This window comes from Scomber japonicus, chromosome 8 (assembly GCF_027409825.1).
Source record: "Scomber japonicus isolate fScoJap1 chromosome 8, fScoJap1.pri, whole genome shotgun sequence".
NCBI classification, from domain to species: domain Eukaryota; kingdom Metazoa; phylum Chordata; class Actinopteri; order Scombriformes; family Scombridae; genus Scomber; species Scomber japonicus.
In genome coordinates this window covers 15,849,762-15,872,703 of record NC_070585.1, presented here as the reverse complement: position 1 = coordinate 15,872,703, position 22,942 = coordinate 15,849,762, and the positions used below count along the sequence as shown (strand labels likewise).

Genomic DNA, 22,942 nt, shown 5'->3' with positions numbered 1-22,942 from the left:
TCATAGACTCATAAAATGTAAAACAGACTGCCTCACTTCAGTCCCATTTGTAAATCTTGAAGTTGGGAAAAAAACCCTCCAGCTTTAAAATGGAGATAAATACCCTCACATCCATTTCAATTACTTTACCAGTCGACTATCAGCTTTTTGATTAGCGTTCCTGTCAGCTTTATGATTATGATGCAGATTAAGGCAATCATAACTGTTGTGATGATGGTGATGATGATTGTGTTTGTGATTACTCAGCTTATTGACTGTGGCCATGTCACCGGTGCAATCTTTCTTTGGCTCCACTCACAGTGTGTGGAATTTGCAGTCTGGAGGAGAGAAGGAGGAGCTTTAATTGGTCCAGACCTGTTCCAGAGAGAGAGGATATTATATCTGTGGGAAATGTAGAACCAAAGTGGCAGATAGATGTCAATGAGTCAAATGATACTTTTAAAACTTTTATAAAAATATGAAATACAAATATGTGTGTATTGTGGGGCAACTAAAATGCTAACATAGATATCCTTTATCAGGATCATGGTGAAGAAAAGAAATAATAAATATGAATTAAATATTATTCTATGAGAGAAGAGACAGAGTTGGAGAGCAGCAGAATCACCCTGGTAATGCATATTTTTTGCCATATACATAATCATGATCAGCCTCTCCCTAATCTCCATAGAATAGGTGTTACTGGTTCCCTGGTTGAGTCAGAGTATGCAGCATATGGTACTTGGGAAAATTGATTGTTTTTTTTTCTGCTCAGAAATGTGTTAAATTCATTTAGCTGCAATGAACAGTTTTTTTATTGTAATTTATATTTGTAAGTGTAAAGCCCCACTGTGTTTACTCCCACTTCCAAACAGTATGTAGTATTTCTTTCTCAACATGAAGAAAAATGTAAGTAATGTAAGTATTTTGAACAGTCACATAGTTACTATTTTTGTCATTCTTTCATATGTCTCATAATTGGGCCCTCGTTTAAGTGAGACTACAGTGTGTACATTTGTTTAAATGCAGAAATTAGAGACAATTATGAGATAACGAAGATAAATCATAGTGTAACAGTTGCACAAGAGTCATAAAGTCAGTAAGCTGGCTCAATTATATTACAGCAATATCTACATACATTCACTAACAGTAGCTTCCATAACCGGTGTTTCTAAAAGATGTAAGGCTGTACAGTAGCAGCAAAACCCCTCAGTCTACTCAATTAAGCAAGAAAAGGTTTTATTTCTTGTGAATTTCATTTGTTAGAGGACTAATGTATATCACAACCTCTTTACTAAGTCTCATAGTAATACTTTAATACACAAATCTTTAATCTTATACCTTGCATAATTAAAAAGAAATTTGAGAAAGACAAATGTAGCACACCTGGGGAGGAGTTGTAAGAGAAAAATTAGACCAAAACAGAGAAAGAAATAACCAGAAAAACCTCAGCTTCTCAATGTAGTCTTTGCATGCAGATGCTCAAATCTTATTTAACAGCTCTTAAGAAGAAAAGATGACATGATACATGGACACATTTGGGATTTTTGCCATCAGCTAGCTCCAAGGAAAGAAAAAAGGAATAAACAGAATGGGGGGAAATGACAACAAACTGGAAATGTGTCTCTAATTACTGTAACTGTGTCTTCCTTATTTTTCTGTATTCATGAATAGTAAAATAGGTTTCAAATGTCAATGATAAAAAGCAGACTAGGTACAGTATTTCTCATTGTGCATTCTTCATACAGTAGATGATCTGCAGATAACCCACCTGACAGGCCTGCACAGCACGTTTCAGCCATTGTGTGGCAAGCTGTCTCTCTGTCTAAGTCAATAATGTCAATGTTGTTAGTTATTCACAGCAGCTCTCTAAACCTCAATGAGGACCTCACAGAACAACCCCTGACTGAAAGCTGCAACTAAAACAAATCAGCATTTACAGCAGGGTTTCTCGAAATGATATTATGCTCCTCTGTCACCCTGATTTAATCACTGCATCAACAGCATGACAGGAAGTGTGTGTGAGGGGCGAGAGAGTTCTTTACTGGGTTCTCAACATCTCAATCAGATTTAGTGTAAAAGCTTCAAGCACAGATGAGTGCAGAGATCCACTGAGTGCTCATCAGCAGTCACTTTTGAGAAGGGATTGCTTAAAGCCTGAGTATCTGCCCTGTGTCTGCATCAGCTTTATGTTTTCAGTCTAATTATACCTATCTCATAATAACACAGTGAGAAAGAATTTAATAGAAGCATTAAGGCTGACTTGACTGATCTAAGTGGATATATAAAAAGGTGAATGAGCCGCTGAACTCTGTTGTTAGAAAGACAAGGTTTTTCAGCAGCTGGAGAGACTCAAGTTGATGATGCGTGTAAAAGCACCTCCTCTGGAGCACAGCTGATAAACGAGTGACTAGACTGATATTGCGGTTCAGAGCTGAGAAGAGAGGGAGAGCAATAGGAGTGTTTACTTACCCTAGTTAGTTCACTTTCACTGTTTGAGAGCACATGTAAAATTCAGTATAGCTGACATCTCAAATGACTCAAAAATAACAATGTGAATTTTTAAAATCAGAACACATGGCTTGCCTGTCAAACTAGCAGTGGGAGAATCGTGTCACTGCTGTTTTTGGACTGCGTCTATTACAACACAATTAGACTGGAATATTCTAGAACCTGATCTGGAGTCACAAAGTGTGTGTGTGTGTGCGTGCGCGTGTGTGTGTGTGTGTGTGTGTGTGTGTGTGTGTGTGTGTGTGTGTGTGTGTGTGTGTGTGCTTGTGTGTGCTTGTGTGTGTGTGTGCGCATTCGCATGTATTAGCTCTATAATAAAACAGTGGATTTTAAATGGAACAATGAACACAAGGCTAACTGGGCAGACTCATAGGTTGAGGGTGTTTAACTCCAGGACATGCATATAATGCATCATGTATTATATATTATAGGAACTGGATAAAGGACTCCAAGGTGACACACGTTCAGTAGAATAACATTTTCTAGGCTACTCAGAAGCCTCATTTTTTTTCTTTTCTTTTTTCATTGCACAAACACATTAGCCATTTTCCCACTGGCCTGGTCTGTATTTTTGTTACATAGAGTTTAAAATAGCTTCTCTAGCTTCTCTAAATTTTATATACATATTTTATATACTTAAAATTGATTGAAAGATTCAGAATACAAAGTCTAATAATTGAAAGTGGCAGTGCCATATCCTGCTCTCTTAAGACATCAATTTACAGCACTCCATTTTAGGAGACAGGATGTCACAATACCCCTCCCCCGAACAATAGTTGTCTAGTCATTTCTCAGGAGTCGTAACTAGACATGGCAGGAATTTGTCAACACACTGAAGCAGCAGAGATGGATGATCTTCTTGAAATCTGCTTGTTGCTCTCAGCTGGCAAATTCAATGATCATTGACCAGAACTGAGAAGCTGCACTGTACGAAATCAAGGCAAGAGGGGGAGTGCTTAACAAAGGGTAAACCGGGCAAGTTAACATGAACTTCATGATCATATTTAATATTTACATCATTAGACACACTAAATCACTTTTAGGTAATGGCTGAATTAAGTCTAAAATCTGGAAATGAGTACACACCTGGTTATGTTGACTGGTCAATACTGCAGCAAGCTCTACTTACTTGTTTCAGAAGCTTTTTGCTTCACTTTGGTCTAACAACATGAAGAACATTCTACATTTTTGCCATCACTGTGCAGTATGCCAATGTAACATACATCACTCAGTTCAGCAGTCTGTCTCTCACCATTTCTAACAGCATTCAGTGAAGCTGTCACTGCCCTGACCAATCACATATGACATTTGAGAAGCAGTTTTTTTTTTTATTCATCTTCATTAGAATTGGTATTAGAGGCATGATAGTGAATTATCTTTCTCCCTCTGCTCCTGTCCATGGTTCTAAAACACTGACCTGTGCATGGAATAAGCTTTGAACTTTAATTAAATGTATAAAAGGCATAAATATATGGGCTGATTATCAGCCATACGCTGTTTTTGCTTCCTTTTTGTATTCTTGTTTGTATTTAAGCTATGTTTTCAATATTGGTCCTACAGTACCTTGTCAGCCCAATACAACTGACTGCACTGTACATTATCAGAAAACTGGTGAAGAAAAGAATGAGGTTTGTACATGATCAGGAACTGTTGAAAATCCTCATCTCACCTCTAAAGGGTAAAACTAGGCTCCCATCGACCAATGAAAGCAGCAGGAGGGTGATTTTCCCAAGAGGGCTCATTAAATTTGATTTTGTTTTTGTTAACTCAGAATAAAAAAGAAAGACCTTTTCTCTGTCATTTCACACATGACTCAGTTGAAAGTAACAGTGATTGGACTCCCTTCATACAGTACAATTACAAATGTGGTTGCAATGTAGGAGATTTCATAGAAAATGATATTTGCAACAGATCACTGTATCACTCCTGCAGAGTGAAAGCACATCCTTCAGCCAATCAGTGTAGCGATCACTGGGTTGGAAGTGCCAATCCTCATGTGGTCTTGTTAGGGACCTGGTGCTGTTTGTTTGTTGAGAAAGAGAGAGGGAGAGTTGAGATAATAGCAGGTTAGAATGATAGAGGCGATGAGGAAAACACAGCAATTGGTTTTGTGTGTGTTTCATTTTGAAGTAGATAATGCATTTCATTCTGTGTTGCTGTGACCCAAAATGAGAAATGTTTCAGTGAAAGTAGGTGAAGAGACAAAGAAAGTCCCCATCCTCTCTGTCCATTGGCTGGTAGTATTTGAAATTTTAAGATAATAGTGCAATCATGATACCTCATTTTCTGCACCAGTGCCAAAACAATACAGTACTTTGAAAAATAAAAATGTGTTTTGCTTTAAACAATCTTTTTTTCATTTAACAAAAAAATTCTAAGCAGAAAAGTACAAAACTTTGCCTCAAAAAGATTTAAAACTAGCAAAAGTTTTACCTAAGTTGGGAACGGTCAGATCAGACAATAAGACACATTCCATATCTGACCTGACTTTAGTCTTTGGAGACATTTTGCCAACTGTTTCATTTTCCATGTGTTATTACATATGTGCCAACAGTACATGGGTCCTAGCATCTATTTTGTTGAGCAAATGTCAAGTGTAGGAAAGTGAAAGATAGGTAATTCTGCTTCCTGTTGAAATTGGCTTTGGGGCTGTTGAGATCCAAGGGAGACTGACCCCTGGAAAGAGATCTGACAGGATTAACTGCTCAGATTGGAAAAGGTCAAACACCATCTGGGTTCATGTGTCCCACTGCTGCTAAAAGAGTTCTGTTCCCTCTAATGGTTGGTTTCTTTTCCTTAATGAAAACCTGCTGGACACACCTGGTCTACACTGTAAGACAGTGATCACTATAGACAACAGTGGAGCTATTTTGTCTCGAAAAGTTGAAACACTTGAATTAAATAAAGCAGCTTCCCACATCTTTGTTTGGGATGTATTGCTACATTCTCCAGTTAAAGTGTCACATCCTTGAATAAATCATGATATTACTATATGAATGACTTACATTGTCTTTTTTAATTACCATCCATGATATATTAACTAATCATTATTTAAAGTGATAAGTGAACAATCATTTATACTTTGTCTCTTGACCATCATGAATTCTTAATATTCTTACAGTCAATAGCTAGTTGAGAATGCCTAATATATGCTAGTAGTAACATTCCATAACACACCAGGATTGGGCCTTGAGGAGTGTTGACAGTAAATATCTGTGCGATTCATCCTGACGTATAAAGACTATTGAGTGCATTGTTTGTGCAGGTTTTAGTTTTGAAGGTGTGTACTTCTTTAGATGATGTCTCCCAGCTGAAATCGCAGCTCAGAAAAGTCTTAAATCAGCTACTATGTTTGCTTCATCTCTCTCCTTCTGCTCTACACCCTCTTTTTCTTCTCTATGTTTTTTTCATCCCGAATTCGCCTTTCCAATTCATCCTCCTCCTTATTTTCCTACATCAGCACCTTTTCCTCTTTTCTCTTTGTTTCCCTCACTGACTCTGTTCCTGAGTAAGCCTTTTAAACTCCTGTGAGACTGTGAGAAATTAGCTCCTGGCTGCTGTGGGTGGTAGAGGTGTGTGTGTGTGTGTGTGTGTGTGTGTGTGTGTGTGTGTGTGTGGTGTCAGTGAGTAGTCTTGATACTCTTTGCTTTGATCAGACATAATGCAGGATGTTGTTTCCCTGTTGTGTTTATAACAGTGAAAGAGAACAATATTTGTCCAGAGTGCTGTCCTGCTTAAAATCCTCTTTTTTTCCCTCAAGCGGCTGTGGTTGTCTAAAAATATCCACATTGTTTGTCCATCTGTGTGTGTGTATGCGTGTGTGTGTGTGTGTGTGTGTGCGTGTTGGATCTCTTGGTATATGTGAGTCATCTTTCTTTGGGTCAGATCTTGACTTGTGCCCTATGTAGTGTCCCCTTATACAAGATGCACCCTTAGGTCAGACATATGGAAATCACAATATCATATGCAGTATTCTTGTACACTTTTTCTTAATACAACTTAATACATGGGTAGAAGCTTCTTTCCTAAACCTGAAGGTGTCTGGTATCTGGCACCAAGTTAGCAGCAGATCCTTTAAATCCTGTAAGTTGCAATGTGGGGCCTCCGAGGATCGGATGTATTTTTCCAGCACACCTACTGTATAGCATGCTTTCGGCAGTGGACGGGTGTGTGTTCTGTCTGGTCTGTCAAAGTCGCTAAGATCCTTACGCATGCCCATTTGTACTGATTTTTACTGATTAATCTTACACTGATTATTTACTGTTCATACAGACAAATCTAAAGGGCCTAAATAAAGCTTGTTATTATTATTGTTCTTATCCATTTCTTGCTAAATGGGAAATAAATGTGCCTAAAAACGCTTAAGCAGAAATACAAAGAATAGTTACAATATTCATACAGCATACATACTCAACATAGTATGTCTGCTAATCCTGTTCAGATTTGGACTGAATAACAATTGAATCTAGACCAAGAAAAAAACATAACTGCAACCTGACTATCACAGTCAGTAGTCGTATCACACCACTTTATCTGTCTTCATTCAGCCCATCACTAGTCACCTTAGTGCCAGATTGTTGTCGGAAGTCGGAGTTCCAGTTGAAAAAGTAAAATAGCTTGTACAAACTAGCTGATACAAAAAAAGAAAGGTGACTGTCAGCATGCATTTGAGAATGACTAGAGATATATGTATTGACTTAATGAAGAGTGACAACACAGAATGCCACTACGACACCAAACATGGACAAGACAATCCCAAAAATAAATTGAAGTAAGAACCACAAAACAGGACTAGTTGAAGCTGTTATATCAAGACTTGAGCAGAATAATTGTAAAATAAAAATTTAAAAAACCATAATACTGGAGAATTTAAATACAGCTCTCAGTATGAAATTTGTGTGAAGGTTAGACCTGTTGTTGTGTCATCAGTCCATTTGTTGTGTCCACTTGAACCTAATCTCACCAGGATTCTACAGTTTAGCATACATTTTTTGTCCATGCATTGATGTGCATTAATATCATGAAGTAGAGTATGCTATGATATTGAAGCACACTAAGCTCTGGCAATGTATCAGTGCCTTTGTACATGGACCAGCAAAGTGGAGGATATATTGACTGGTTTGGATTATATAGCTGAGCTCAGCCTTTACTGTAAATCTAGTTTGGGTGACCTCCAGAAAAAACCTGTCCTGAGCCTGTCCACCCAAGTAGAACAACACTATAGGTTATAATGTCAGTCACCAAAAATGTCTTATACAGTAGTCTTGTTTAAGTGATAGTTGTTATCTAGTAGCAGTAGAAGTTACTCAGTTCAGATGATGTCAATATAAGGTGACAAATTTCCATATTCAGAGATTGCCAGTTGGATGGCCTGTTAGATTATAATTTGCAAGAATTGGACTTTGGATTTTTTTGCAGGAGACTGCGGTCTGCTTTCTGTTTCCAACCACGAGTGTCACCTTTCCAACCTTGAGCTGGGACAGTCTTATTAAAAAAATGTAACTACAATTGTAATGCTGTTTATTGTTGCCATGACAGAGAAGGTTCCCTGGCTTTAAAGATGTAACTTTTACCCTTACCACATTTAAAGTGATCATTTTACCCCAAACCATGATCTTTCCGTAACCCTTGCTATGTGTTTTTAGTGCATAAACCTAATCAGACCTCAACCACAGCCCTGTCTCACCATAAAACATTATTATTTTTTAAAAGTGATTTGTAACATTTTTATGAAAGCGCAGACAAATAATGGTATTTTCCTGATTACTATCAATAGAGGCAGAATATTAGAGAACACTGTATGGGTCGTGCTGGAGTGCACGGTCCAGTGGCCTATTTGGTCAACTCGGAGGACGTTTTGAAAAACAAAAAATCTCACACTGAAAAAAGTACACCACAATTTTTGGATAACAATGGGAAAAAATGGCTACTATTTATTTCTGGTTCATAAACAGTGGCCATAAAACACTTTCTGAAAAGTTTACAGTAAGAACTTGTCTAGAGCCTGGTTGAGATGTTTTGCCTGTATTAATTTGACTTGCATTTAGTTTGACAAAACCGTAGAGACAGGTACATATCAGCACAAAGAACCACTCGTAAACACACACACAGTAAGATGTGAGACCTTCTTCCCACGGGCTGCCTTTGAACTTTCTACTGGCATTTACTCTGTGAACAGACAAGCAAACAAGAAGAAAGAAAGTGTCAGAGCACAGTGAGGAACGAGGAAAAGAGTAAGCAAAAAGGGAAGTGAGGAGGAACTGAGTGCAGGACTGCTCTGACTGGTTCAGGACATCTCTAATGTGCTGAGGGAAGAGGAAGCCGAAAACTTACTGAGGGGAACTGAGTTGGAGGGAAAAGAGGAGGAGAAAGGGATTAAACAGAGCAGAGTGATGCACTTGGAGTAAAGAAAGGACTTTTATCTCTTGGTCCTCCTGAGCTCTTCCCTTGTTTCCCCAGTGAAGCAGACAGATAAGAGAGCTGGTGTATGATTGGCTTAACACTTGGCCTGTCGCACGGCTGCACTATCACCATGGGATACGGACAGAGGCTGAGGGAGTCGCATATGATGGTGTTAAAAACTAGAATTTTTCAGAGAATTTTTTTCTGTGCCTGCTGCATGTGCGTATCTCAATATGATTGGATATGCTCCTTACAAAGACAAACACCTTCACTCACATACATACAACCACATACACTAAATTACACATGAATCTAAAACAGATTAGCCCCTTATTAAGATAATGTTACTTTCTAGGGATTTTATTTTGAAAAAGCGCCTGAGTCTCCATCATCAATACAATTTCTGTATTTGGAAAAAGTCTATAGTTTCCTATAAACATAAGATGACTGTTGTGGGCTTTTATATTGATAAACAAGCCTCATCCTGGGCTTCCTGTCAAGAAGCAGTTCCCATATGCGGCTTTTATTTTGAAAAACTAGGTCCATCCCCAGTTCCCTGTTAAAGCTACCCTTACCTTTGTTACATTTTTTACACATTTTTTTATTTAGGTTAAAATGCTATTAATAAGGTAACACTCTAAAATGTTAGAGAGATCCACCAGGCATAGAAACTCATCATTATTCCATTCTCATATGGTTCTGTGAAAACTCTGACCACATGAGACATACTCTAGGAGGGAGGAGGGGTTGTTGCTGTTCAAGTTTTTTCAAAGTGCTGAGTGAATTGCAACAAAGGTAAGAGTTGCTTTAACATTCTGTGTCCCAATTCAGGGGGCACATCCTTCCAAGGACGAAGTCTATAAAAGCTTGTCTTTCATAGATTGTGAAGGTGCGAAAGCTGTGATTTCATAAAGACCATAGTAGTTATCAAAAAGTGCTTTGAACCCAACGGAGTTCCAAGTCTTGTGACCCATTTCAACTTTTAATCACATTTCTGCTACAAAGTATTAAAAAGTGGTGTGGCTCCAAATAGGGGTGGGATTGATCAATGTTTCATCCAGTGTGGCCCAAAAACATCACATTTTTTTTAACTTTGTGTTAAAAGTTTATGTGGGATTGTTCACAGTCATGGTCATAGCACACTACTTCCTGTTCAAAGTTTTGATGTATTTTTTGCGCATATGATGGAAACGAAACTGAAAGACTACTTATGCGGGAGACAAATAATGGTATGGTAAAAGTGTAAGTGTGCCTTTGCATGGCAGAGGAATTGGTGCTTTATTTGTCTGACTTTCATATCTGTCCATATTTCCTTACAACATAAAGAATATTTGCTTTCATATCCCAGTGATATGATCGTCAGAAATGATAAGCATAGCCAGACCAGTGTGGTTTGCATTATCTTGAGCCAAGAAGGGATCCTATTCGTAAAGTTTAATACAACATATGTACCAGCTGAGCTAACTGCAGGCACCTATTTTTGCCTGTTTTAGCTTGGTCTTGTTCTGTTTCATGCAGTTTATTTGAGACTTCATTCAGAAGCAGCCTCTCATTAAATACAAATATTTGTTCCTTTAGGGGCTTACAGTATGATTTTCCAAATGACTTTTGATTTTACACATTTTATTAAAGGGTTTTATTAAAGTTTCATGATTGATATGAGCATGCGTGGCACAGGCTACTCCTCTTTGATATTAACCATTTTTTAAGTTGTCACAATAATAAAGATACTCCGTGGTTATTTGAAATTAAAGGCTTGGGTCTGGCTCATTGATAACTCTCATCAGTCTAATCAGCACTTCTGTGCTCAACAGCGCTATCCAGGGTAGAAAGTGATAACCCCGAACCCTAACCCATATTTATGGCACCCCCTCCCAGAACATAGTTCACATGTCCCTGCCCTTTCATACTCTTTTTGCATGATTTGCGCCATTTTTCATACATTTTCACAGTGAGAGTTAATAGGTCTCTGTTTGAATATATTATGTCTGTTGCGAACCTTAACATGCTTTGCCCTCATTTTGTGCTTTTCTCTCTCATCAATGCAAATATATGGATTCATTTACAGCCAGTGTATCTTTTTTATCAGCTTAAGACCCCTCTGATGTGACAAACTGAAGATCTAGTCACCACTTAAGAAGCAGAAAGTGAAAAACAGATGTTCGACTACCTTTTGTGTCTTACTGTGATGTCTTCCAAATATCACTTTGTGTACCACTTTCATATAAGTAATTACGCTTTGGGTGTTTAGTAGTCAACACAAACAAAACACAGCATAAACAGGTGGGCTGTTAACAGTTTATAATTTTTACTCAAACAGTCTCTATCCTTCTTAACAGTGATAATGTAACATCTGTTGGAGGACAGAGTGAAAGTGATACAGAGAAGAGAGTGAAAAGGAAATTAAAATGTGCAGAGTAAGCTGTTGAAGTTTTTTCCAGGAGTAGGAGAAAAAAAAGCAGCTACTGCTTTGTTTTTCACACCAAGGAGAGGTTATAGAAGCATGACTCCAGCAGCAGCAGCAGAGTATTCATCATCATCATCTAGCTTATGGCTGCACACTCGATGGTGGAGCTTACCTCACAGATAAGAAAATCAAGGGCATACACTTGCACTACTAGTTTGACAGACCTGCAGTCAAGTAGACAAAAAGAAGAGAAATACCATTTCCTACTATGTTTCTCTGCTGCATCAGGCAGCATACTGAGACATACTGTCTCATGCCTCGATTTCACCAGGTGCATCTGCATCACGTTCTGTATGCTATGCGGCCACCAAAGCTGATCACGGCCACTCTAGTCAATGCTTGTGATCCCACCAGACACAACACAACACGTTTCAGAAGTGGCTCTCTGCTCTTATTTTTGACAGTTACTGTGCCAAGCCACACAGAGCAGATCAAACCAGGCAGGAAGTAAAGCACAGGAAACGGAATAGAGCATCAGGTCAATATTAAGAAACACAACATTAAAAAACACAAAAAATTGTGCAGACTCACAGTTGTCTGCACAGTCACTATATCACCATTATGTCATAACTAGTGGCACAAGGCCAAAGATCAACTGAGTATATGTGTCATGGTGTCAGAGTATGTCAGACACCATGGAGGACGATAGGTTCATCTTGGAAGTAGAACATCTTTAATTGACAACACTGCTGCCAAGACAGCCCCAGTCTCTGGCTTCCTCTGCTGGTAGACAGGTGCCTCTCTTTTCTCTGGTGCTGCCAGGGCAAAATGCTCCACTTCTGAAAGGAACACGTAGGATGGAACAAAACTGCATCGTAGCCAGAACAAGTCATAGTCATACCCAGTGGGATCAAGGTGTCACTTATTATTTATTACACTGTGTCTAGCTGCCTGTATTTCCCCTAGCCTCAGATACCCATTGACCTCGACATGCATGTAAGACTTACATGGTAAAGTAATTCAGATCTGACTGCTAAAAGGGATTTGGGAACAGTTACTAACATGAGACCATTTCCACCATTTTATGAAGCTTCTTCAGGGTTTTATTGGTACAATAATGAAGCCCTAATTTTACTCTTTGTTTAAAATACTTTCACTTTTAGATTTCAAATGATTACATCTTAGCCTACAAGACAACTTTGAGGGGTAATACTGTGTCTACACTGAAAACATATCAGCTCCATTTTTCTGCCTCCTATTTATGTGTGTAACTACAGTGATTGTGTATTGGGATGTATTGGTCTGAGTGTTTCCAAAAAGTGAGTGACCTACACCCAACACTGTATGTATGTGAGTGACTCCACACAAACAGAGCACCTGTTGCTGCTGTTCCTATGCTGAACATAATGTTCATGCTATGCTTTCAGTGTACACAAGCTGTTAGTGTGTCCTCTGCCTTTTTTTTTTTCACTCTGGAAACATGTTCCATTAAACATTGAATTGTGATCTGTGGATGTAAAATTCACATATCAGGGTGTGTCCAGAGTGAGCAGAGGAGGGAAACGTTTTTTTTATTACTAGCTTCTTAACTCCACCTTTTTTTCATGAGCTAGTTTTTTTATCCACATATTATTATATTATATTAGAGATATTCCAAAAGCTTTGAAATAACAGATTTAGCTTCATGCTTGTTTTAAGACATACAAAAATACTCTGCTTTAAGTAATAGTGATATATGTATGTGCACTGGAGGCTTCCAGTTGTGATGTCACCAATAATGTTCGCAGGTATACATCTTAAACTCACATTTTCTGTGAGCGCAGAGAAACTCTCCAATTTCACCAGTTTGAAGTGACATTCTTCTGCACCGTCATTCTCTCTATACACCAATTGTTGTCATTTGTGGTTTTGGCTCTGGTTGTCACTATGTTTTTTTCTGCTGTCTCCCAAAGCTCTGTTTTTTAGTTGTTAAAAAAAATCAGTTTTTCTTTGTTTCCTTTCACTTGACTTCCTTCCTTAGTTCCACCTCTCATTAGGCGTTTGTGTTATACAAACTCTGTCTCCCTCTTCTTTCCCCAACTACTCCTCCTCTGCAAATCTATTGATTTTAATGTTCAATATCCTGAAACTGAGAGGAAATGGGGAGAAAAAGGAAAGGAAACCAGTTGGAGAGGATATTGGAGGGAAGAAAGAATTCTGAAGAGTGCGAAAATGGCAAGATTTTTTGAATAACAGACTGCTCACTGAAGGTTTTTCCCTCATTAACGTGGAAAGAAAGGACAGAATGAAGAGGAAGCATATTTTTGATGTTTGGCTTTGAGCCACATTGTTCAGTTTCAGGATCAGTTGAGTATTGCTTTCAGTAGTAGAAAAAAGAGGGGTAGAGGAAGAGAGTTGATGAATGAGGGAGGCTATAAAAATAGAAAGCCAAGAGGAGAGAGGGGGGGTGTAAGCAGAAAAGAAAAGAAGTCGTTTGTCTCTGTTTAGAGTCGCTGTGATTGGCTGTGAATGCAAATGTTTTCATTGATTAGCCTGATCCTTATGTAACTTTACAGTCTGGAAGGAATTCACTGTTGTAATATGATAGGGCCACTTTTGTTTTCAGCCTAATTGTGTGTGCATATGTGTGTGTTAGGCTACGTTCACACAGCAGTTAAAAGTGACCTGAATTCGATTTGTTCGCTCAAATGTGACCCATATCTGATTTGTTTCTGACAATGTGAACAGCACAAGTCACACTGAATCTGACATTTCCAAATCTGATTCAGGACACTTTCAAATGTGGTACTGAATTGGATTCATATCGGATTTTTTTGAATGCGACTGCAATCTGAACGGTCAGGTCGCATTTAATGTGACGTTATTCTGGAGCAACACACAGCTAATGCTCTGTATAAAGACATCATTATAGTATCCATTTTCTTTCTCCTCTTCCTCCTTTTTAACATCACCCGCTCACAAATTTGCTGCCTGCCGCCACACACCGTTTTGTGCATGACGTCATTAATGATCAACTGAGCATGCAGGTCACTTCAGGAGCATGAGCTGTTCACATCGCAGTCCGCAGACAGGCCACATCTAAAAGTGTAATATGAACAGCCAAACAAAAAATCAGATTTGAGCCTTCAGTGTGAACGTAGCCTTACTAAAGCGGGAAAGTCCCCCAATAAAGAAGTACGTTGTGTTTGTCTTTAGCTATCCTCAAAAGCAGGTGATTACTTTTGTGGGTGTGCACGTGTGCAATCTGTATGTGTGCAGTGTTGCTTCATCCTCTCAGCACCACATGTAAAATTCAGCGTTACCTGTCTGTTCATATGAATGAGATTCGGCCTGTCAATTTCAAGGCTGTAGAAACAAATACTGGATAGACTCCAGTGGAGCTGTGCTACAGAAAATCAAACTCCCATTTCTGTTCTTCGTCTCTTCTCTTCTTTCTCTCACTTCTTTGTGTGTGGTGCCTCTCTTCCATCACTCTGACTTCATGTTATCTCTCTTCCTCAGTCTTCATGCTCTCTCCTGTTTCCTCTCTTACTGTATTTTTGTTCTTGCTTTTAAAATCCAGTCCATCCATACTTCTATAATTTACTGTATTTCTTGCTTATTCCAATTTGCTGTCTACTTCACAGCTTCACTGAATATAAATCCAGGTTCAAAGTGCACATAAACAAGCTCCTTTTACTGCTGTGGTATCTCACTGGTAATGCTCTAACTACTTTTTTGCCAGGGAATGTATGTCGATAAAGGTTATAATTAAAAATCTTTTACTTTTCAGTGAAATTTAGTCTACTGTAGGTTAAATAGAGGGTTACACTTTTTTTCATCTGCAAATCAGCACTCAGACTCTCTGCTGTTATCAGGTGCTCCAACAAAAAAATTGAATGTAAAAGCTACAATCCTCCTCTCCATGAAATTAATGAATTATTATTCTTCTCCTTTAAATGTTCACTTTTATGTTCTGAGCAGTATGCTCACTCTGGTTCATCCAAGGCCCGCAAAATACAGACATCTGCCTAAAGTGAGCCACTGATCTCTAAGGGACAGGGTTGTGTCCTACTGCATGTTTCCTGACCAAAGTTCCAGTTTTATAATCTAATATTTTTCTGATTATTGCTAAATGATATATTTCATCTGGTTAGACAATGGAGGTCTGATAGTTACGAGTAAATTGAATGTTAGTAGTTTCCAAAACCTGCCGCGCCAGTGTTTTGAGACTGATTTACTTCCACATCCACACTATCTGTCAATGGTGGTGGTGTTGGGGGCTGTCCCTGTTTCCCCTGACAGTGTAAATGTACTCACATAAAGCCAGTTCAGGCAAACCCACATGACCTCACCCTATTATGGGGTTGAGTGCTGGTCATAATGTTAATAGTATCTAATGCCTTTAAAATCACTTAGAAAACTACTGATCCAAGTAATTTTGTCAAGTGTATGACAGTTAATGAGTTTCCATATTAAACACTCTCCAGTATGGATTATGACAATGGACAGGAAGTCTGTATAAACCCTTATAATCCTGTTACCTCCATCAGTGGCCTTTAACCGGTCTTGTAAAGGTCATATACATTTCTAATAGAATTGCTGCGTAAATCAAGCTAATATCTTTATGTGACATGCTTTAAAATGTCAGAAATGACGATCCTAACCTCTTATTTGTTCAAAAGTATTGGTTATAGTTTATCTCAATGTTATGAACACGACTGTTCCTGTTGACTTAGGATTTAGGATTTAATCAGGATTCCCAATCAGCTGATCCAGAATATCAGCTACTCTTCCTGCAATCAACAAAACATAAAAACATGACAACAAATAAGATACTAACAGACAAAACAACCAAATGATATTAAAATCTGAAATGTATAATGTAATATTTTGTGTTGCAACATACATGTTCTTATTCATATCCACTTATATATATTAACATACACTAAGTTCATGAGCACTAAATATGCATACAAAGTAAAATCTCACACTTCATACATAAGATATAAAGTAAAAAGAAAGGCAGAGGGCTATTGGGTGTTGCTTCATTGTGTGCTTTAGCAATGTGAGCTGGGAGTGAGTAAATACACAAATAAGAAGATATATTTTCCAACTAATGAGGACAAAATTTCTTGTGAGAACAAGCTCATCAAATACACTATTGGTCTCTCCAGAAGTGTGTGTGTTGCCTTTCTTGGTGTTGAAGCAAAACTGTATCCACTGGTCCTACTCAGCGTTCCTCACTTCTGCAGAGGCTGAACCGTAAAGTAATCTGATCCACTCTGCACTGTTCTACTATCTGCTCACACAGCTCATCTATCAGTTTCACTGGATGCTGATCAGATCCCAAACCAGTTGTCTATACAGTAAGTAGGATGTAGCCTGAGGAAGACAGCAAACACACAAAAAAGAGAGGGAAGAAAGAGAGGAAGAGAGGAGAATGAATTAGAGACCATGGGGAAATGGAGAGCAAGGGGAGGAATTCAGCAAGGTTCCAGACCCATGAATATAATGCATAAAGTACACAATAAATTTTTAATGCAGTTTAGTTTCCACCGAGAGGCCAGATTTGCATCCACATCCCCTGATTATGACATCTTCAGTCAGCGCTGCAGGCACGGCTTTGCCTATTTTAATGTTAATCTGTGCATTTGTGCAAACTCACAAATACCACTTGTGAGTGTAGGCACATACTCACACACACGCACAGGCACGCACACGCCAGATTAGCAGAGGTTACTGCTGCTGAGGGAAGCTAATCGAACTGAAGTCATTCCCACTTTGATTCCCTACTGAATCAGTTTGGTTGCCTCTCTACTTTTTCCTGTCACGGACTACCTGAGGGATCTGCTATCAGATGAGATCTCAGTCCATCGTTTTAAGCTGGAGGAAAGGAAAAAATGAGCTGACGTGTTGGAGACCTTAGAGACTGAATGAATGTGAGGAGGTCATCACAGAAATGAAAGACCTTTTTAAATATGCCCTCACATGTAAAACGACAGCCTTGCTAGAATTTCTTGACAACTGACCTTTTGCTATCATGCAAATAACGAGTGTGAGACATGCACACTAATAGCCCTGTTTTGAGTGTTATCTAAGTCTAGATTATATTTGGAATATAATATAGAGATCCCTGTGTCCATATTCAGTAGGAAATCATTTGGTCCTACTTTTAGGACTAAAGCTACAAATATTTTATCAATTTTCTTAATGTAGAAAATCACTCATTGGCCAATATTTAGCTCTGAAGGCATCAGAACTTGTTAAGAGTGGCTACTGAGATGTGCACGCAGTCAGTGGAAGACATGGTCATTTATAACTGTTGGCTTATTCCAATATACTGTTTGGTCTAAAAAAGAGTTGTTTTGAAACTGTAATGATTTGGGTCTGTAATAAATAGAGTAATAAATCCATCAGCTCCTGCAGCTCCTCAGATAATATTCATTCATTTCTCCACCCCCTAGTTGCAAGTTATGGAAAAACATTATTAATTGATACATTCTTTAGTTTAAAATTACAGATGATGGGGCTATATTTAAGAGCTGTGTTCAAATTGTTACTGTGAATTTCCCAACAGTCAGTTACAGTACAGAAATAAATAGTTTTCTCTGCATGTAAGGGCACATTATTTAACAGGAGGTGCTGTTAAAAGGAGAACTGTTAGCCATTGTAAAACAATGTCATTGGATAGGGCTGACAAGTTTAAAATGTAATTATTGTTTAATGAATGCAAGTGAGTAACTTGCTAGTGTTTTCTTGCAGCAAAGGTATCATATTTTTGTATACATAACCTTGATAACTTAAATATTATTTCCTATGCAAATACAGTAAAGCCTAGACATAAAAAAGAGTTTGCCATTTTCTGCATTTCAAATCTTTCAGTTGTTTTATATTTCAAACTGCAAATGTCAAAAGGACTACACATTGTCATCACTTTGCTGCTCTAAGTGTCATGAAACAGCAACATTACCCGACAAGTATTTTTAGTAGGATCACTTTCACCACCATTCCTAAAGGCTTTTGGCTCTGGTTACTAGCTGCCTGGACTTACTACATTTACCACTATACTGGATTTAGCATCTCTATGTAATCATTAGTAATTGAGGATGAAAGCAATAATAAAAATCCAACAGCCTCTCACTTTTATATCTGCATGTAGGCCATTATTACATAGTTTATCATCTTTTTTTTTTGTTTTACAGACCTTCTATTACATGGTTCAATATAGGGATGCAGCATGTGAACATGGCAGAGAAGGATTAGGAAAAAAAATCAATTCTGTCCTCTGACCAAAAGTCAGACTTTGACACTAGACATTGGCATTCACACTGAGAACAACACAACTATATTAACCAGTACGCAGCATGTGTTGATTTGTGTGTCACCAAGTAGCTCTCACATAACATTTCCCCATTGACATGTCTGCCCTTTTTTTTGACTCTCGGGAGACTGTCTGAACACAGCAGCCTAGTTTAACGTGATCTCCTAACTGCTGAACAACAACATTTAATGGAATGACTTACTGTTTCATGAAGGTGTTTGAGCACAAACATGCAGTCAATTAACCATAATTAAAATGGAGGTGCTGCTAAATAAACTGCATCATGTACAGTTTTATGATAAAGGAATTCCATTTTCACCGACAGCTGTTGTACTACATTTTAAACAGATTTTTAATTAAACCCCTAAAAAGACTTAATTAAATGGTTCAAATTCTTGCCTGCGATAGTGTTTGCAACTTTCAGTGGAAACTGTTGAAAGACTTCCTTCACTGTGAAACTCACCACGGAAAATTCCTACAAAGACGATATGATAATAGCGAGTTTTATCTCCTTGTAATCACTTTGAAGGATTTGAATGACATTGGGGCAGTCTCACAGTGAGCTAAACAGGCAGTTAAGCCTTTTGAGATGAGCACACTAAAATATTAATAGGGGTCCTGGGCAAAGAAAGGTCATCCCTGAGACTTAGGCTGAATAATAAGAGTCCCAGTAGCAACCACTGAGGACCTGATGGAACAGCAGCTAGCAGAAAACAGCAGAGCAATAGCACCTCAGCAGCAGTCCTGCACTGCTGGACACAGTAAATGCTGTTATCTGATTAGAACAGATAAAACACATTTCCTTGTACACACAACATGTTTGTAGCTGCAGGCCAGAATAAGCTCAGCAGAAAATACCAACACGTTGCACATTGTCCAGATGGTAGAGAAATCAACAAGACAACAAATATATTAATTCCACAACAATCTGGTTCAGATGTAACCTCACAGAAAATAAAGTTATTTACTGTGAGCCTGAATCTGAAGTTCCTTTGGATGTTGTAAAGTGGTACAAAAAGGGTATAACACAGTGCGGAAAGATAGAAGAATAGGAAGCTCTATCTTGACTTGACTTGTATCAAGTCAAGATATAAATTTATATAGCCTTAAGTTACAAATCCCAAATTTACCCCAGAGGGATTTATATTCTGTACTAAACTGCTCTACAACAGCAGAAATCAATAAATACAGAAGCTGTAAAACTGAGATTTAAAAAAAGGTGAGAACAACATGTTCTTTCATCTTTTTTGTCCATTTGAATTAGTCTTCCTGGTGTGAAATAACAAATGTAATGATCAAGACTGTGATTGAAAGATTGTGATTTTGGTGAAATGCTAATAATCTAAATGTTGGATCTGGTGCTTGAAGTCACTGCAGACTTTTTCTGTATTAAACCCATAGCAATCTTTAACTATCCTTAACCACATGCTAAACATAACCATGACAACCATGACAAACTTTTATAATGCTGTAGATGCTGCAAGCTCTCATAGTATTGCATGATCTGATTTTTTTTTAAATGTTGTCAATGAAGATTTTACTAACATTCAGTATCCACATTTTTCAGTTTGCCTGATTTGTTTTAACTCTATTGCAAAACAGATGCCTAATAGTCAGATTACCGTTGTAAATCAATTTTCATCATATATGCAGTTACTGCATCTTGGCTTTACTCAACACCCTCAATCCTTAGATCCTCATTAAGATGAGGAAAATCTCCATGAAAAAATCCTACAGTACAATGGTAGTAAACTTAAATGCCTTTCCTACTTTCACCTCTACTTTTGCACACTTTCCTGTATCCTCCCCACCCCCACCTCTCTCTCTCTCTTTCTCTCTCATTCTCTCTCTCTCTCTCTCTATCTATCTCTCTCTTCCTCACTCTCACTCCCCCTTTCCTTTATAGTGTGTCTCTTCTCTAAGTCTGTACAATTTGCCCTCGATGTGTTTCAAATTACATGCCACATCAAATAAGGCTATCTCATAAGGCTGAAAGCGTGAGTGCAAGTGTGTGCATGTGTAAGTCCTTTAGTATTCTACCACCTTCAGAATCTGATTCCTATTGAATGAATCTCTAGAGCTGATCTCAGTATTCAGAATGAGTAACATGGGGTTGTAATAGATCTGATAGACATCACATACTGTGCCATTATCACTGACCTTTCTTTCTTTCTCTCCTCTCTCCCATCTATTCCTCTGTCTCCCCCCTCTGCAATCATTTAAAGGAAGCCGAGGTAAGTAAATCCATTGCATTTGTTATTTCATATACTACAGTACTATTTAAAGCTTCAAAGCATTGTTATCTGGCTTTAAGGCATAGGCTGGCTTTAAGGCATTGTTGCAGAGCTGCAGAGGTGTCGCAGATATACATGCACAGCAGGTTGTAAAGCTGGTCAGCCATAACGTGGTATAGTTCAGCATATTAAAATGTTTCAAAAGTGGTTTGATATATTTCTACCTTAAAGCAAGTTTAGCAATTTTGAAAACAGTTTATCACATTTGTAAATGTCAAGAATCTCAACCTACATTAAAAGAAAAACTCCTATGTGAATTATTAGTGTTGGTGTCTGTCAAAATACTGAAAGGAAGCTTACAATACTTTGCCCAAAGTATGGGGACACCTGAACACCACATCCAATGTAATTGTTGGTGATGTCATTCCAAAAACAGGGACATCAAATGCTGCTGTAACAGCCTCAATTCCTCCCAGAAGACTTTCACAAGGCTTCAGTAGGAAATGACTTCTTTTTGCTGAAATCGTACTTTGCACTTTCATACATATACAAGATATGTTTATAATAGAAAAAGATGGACATAAAACAAATAAAGAAGTGAAGATGCATGATGCATGAAGTAGAGGGAGAAGCTAATTAGGTTTCCTCTCCTCAAATAAAATTTTGAGTTGCCTAAAACAATGGCAGTTGTCATTTATAGAAGGAGGACTGGATTTTCTCTGTTTCATATGTGTAATTTAGCCTTCCTTTCTTTCTGTCTCTCTTTCCCTCCTTCATTTAATAATAAAGGAGGGAGAGATCCTGCTTTCAAAGGCAGCAGGTTTCTTCTGTCTGGTTCAAATTGTGTCACTGACACAGGCTCACTCCCTGCTGACACACATATGGCTCGCAATGGGTACTACTTTAGATGCAGACACCGCCACTGCCTGTGTGCGTATGTGTGTGTGTATGGGCGGGTATACCTGTCATAGTGAAGAAAACACTTCAGACTACTTTCAGTGCAAACATGAATTATACAAACAAGCAAATCTCTCTCAAATGGAGTTCACACTGTAGGTTCAGACCATCATCAGCTGATCTTACTGAACATCAACCTCTTTATATAACAGAGTGGTCTGTTGAAAAACTCAACTTTTGCTGCTGGTGTTCTGACCAGTGGCTGCTGCTGAGTTGCAAGTTTTAAATGCTCCTAAAATCTTAGTAAAAGGGGACATACTGTATCCTTCTATTTGTCATTTTCTATTGTGTTGTCCTGCTATAATGTCAGGTATCTATGTTAAACATGGTTGAAGTTTCAAAACTTCTAATCTACTTTAATCTACATAAAAATGCTCCCTGTAAGTCAAGTCAGTGCTTCAGCCTGCTCTATATGCTGCATTTTCATTGTTACCTCTCGTTCCCCATCAAAATGACGTCAAACTTTTGGGCACATGATCACAAACGGCCATAAGCTCCATAGCCTTTGTTGCTAAAGTTGTGGTGGTTGTCCACTAACGTACAGTATGTCATATTGGATTTTGGCTTGAATGTGTACAAAGTTGATGTTTTGAGTAAAAAAAGAGAAAAGGAAGTGAAATCCTTCTACTATAGTTTGTTTACTTAAATTGTGGAGCTGGCGGAAGTCTGATGAGAGGAATTTTTCAATTGTAAAGCATGCAAACATGTTCCTGAATATAAATATAAACCCAGAAATGTTCATGATATGTTCCTTTTAAGCGGATTCATGGACTATTAGCCCATATTTTCAAATGTGTGCATGGTACACATAAACAGACGTGTTTTAACTAGGGCTGTCCTCCTAACACAGTTTGTAAAAGCTCTACACAACATGAGATATCTATCTGGAATAGTTTGTTCCCAGTTTGATCATTTTCAGTGGTGAGACTCTTTCAATGACTCTAGCTCATGCTGCATCTATATCTTAATAGCAATACTAATTTAAAAATATGATTGGGAACATCCTAACAGCTCAAATATACCACCTTCCTCTTTAAAACCTTTACTCTCCTTCTGTCATATTTATTCACAATAACAGCAACAGTTCTTTATAAACTGTTCTACAGATTAAAAGTCCATTTTGACCTTGACATTAAATGTTTTTGTCCT

General features: G+C 38.1%; 1 protein-coding gene across 1 annotated transcript in view; it reads left to right on the top strand.

Moving 5' to 3' along the window:
- Positions 1 to 22,942, top strand: part of spock1 (SPARC (osteonectin), cwcv and kazal like domains proteoglycan 1) — a 99,932-nt gene that overhangs the window by 29,278 nt on the left and 47,712 nt on the right. Inside the window, exon 3 of the mRNA XM_053323912.1 lies at positions 20,828 to 20,836. Within this exon, the coding sequence (XP_053179887.1) occupies positions 20,828 to 20,836 (9 nt within the window). The remainder of the gene's footprint in view (positions 1 to 20,827; positions 20,837 to 22,942) is intronic.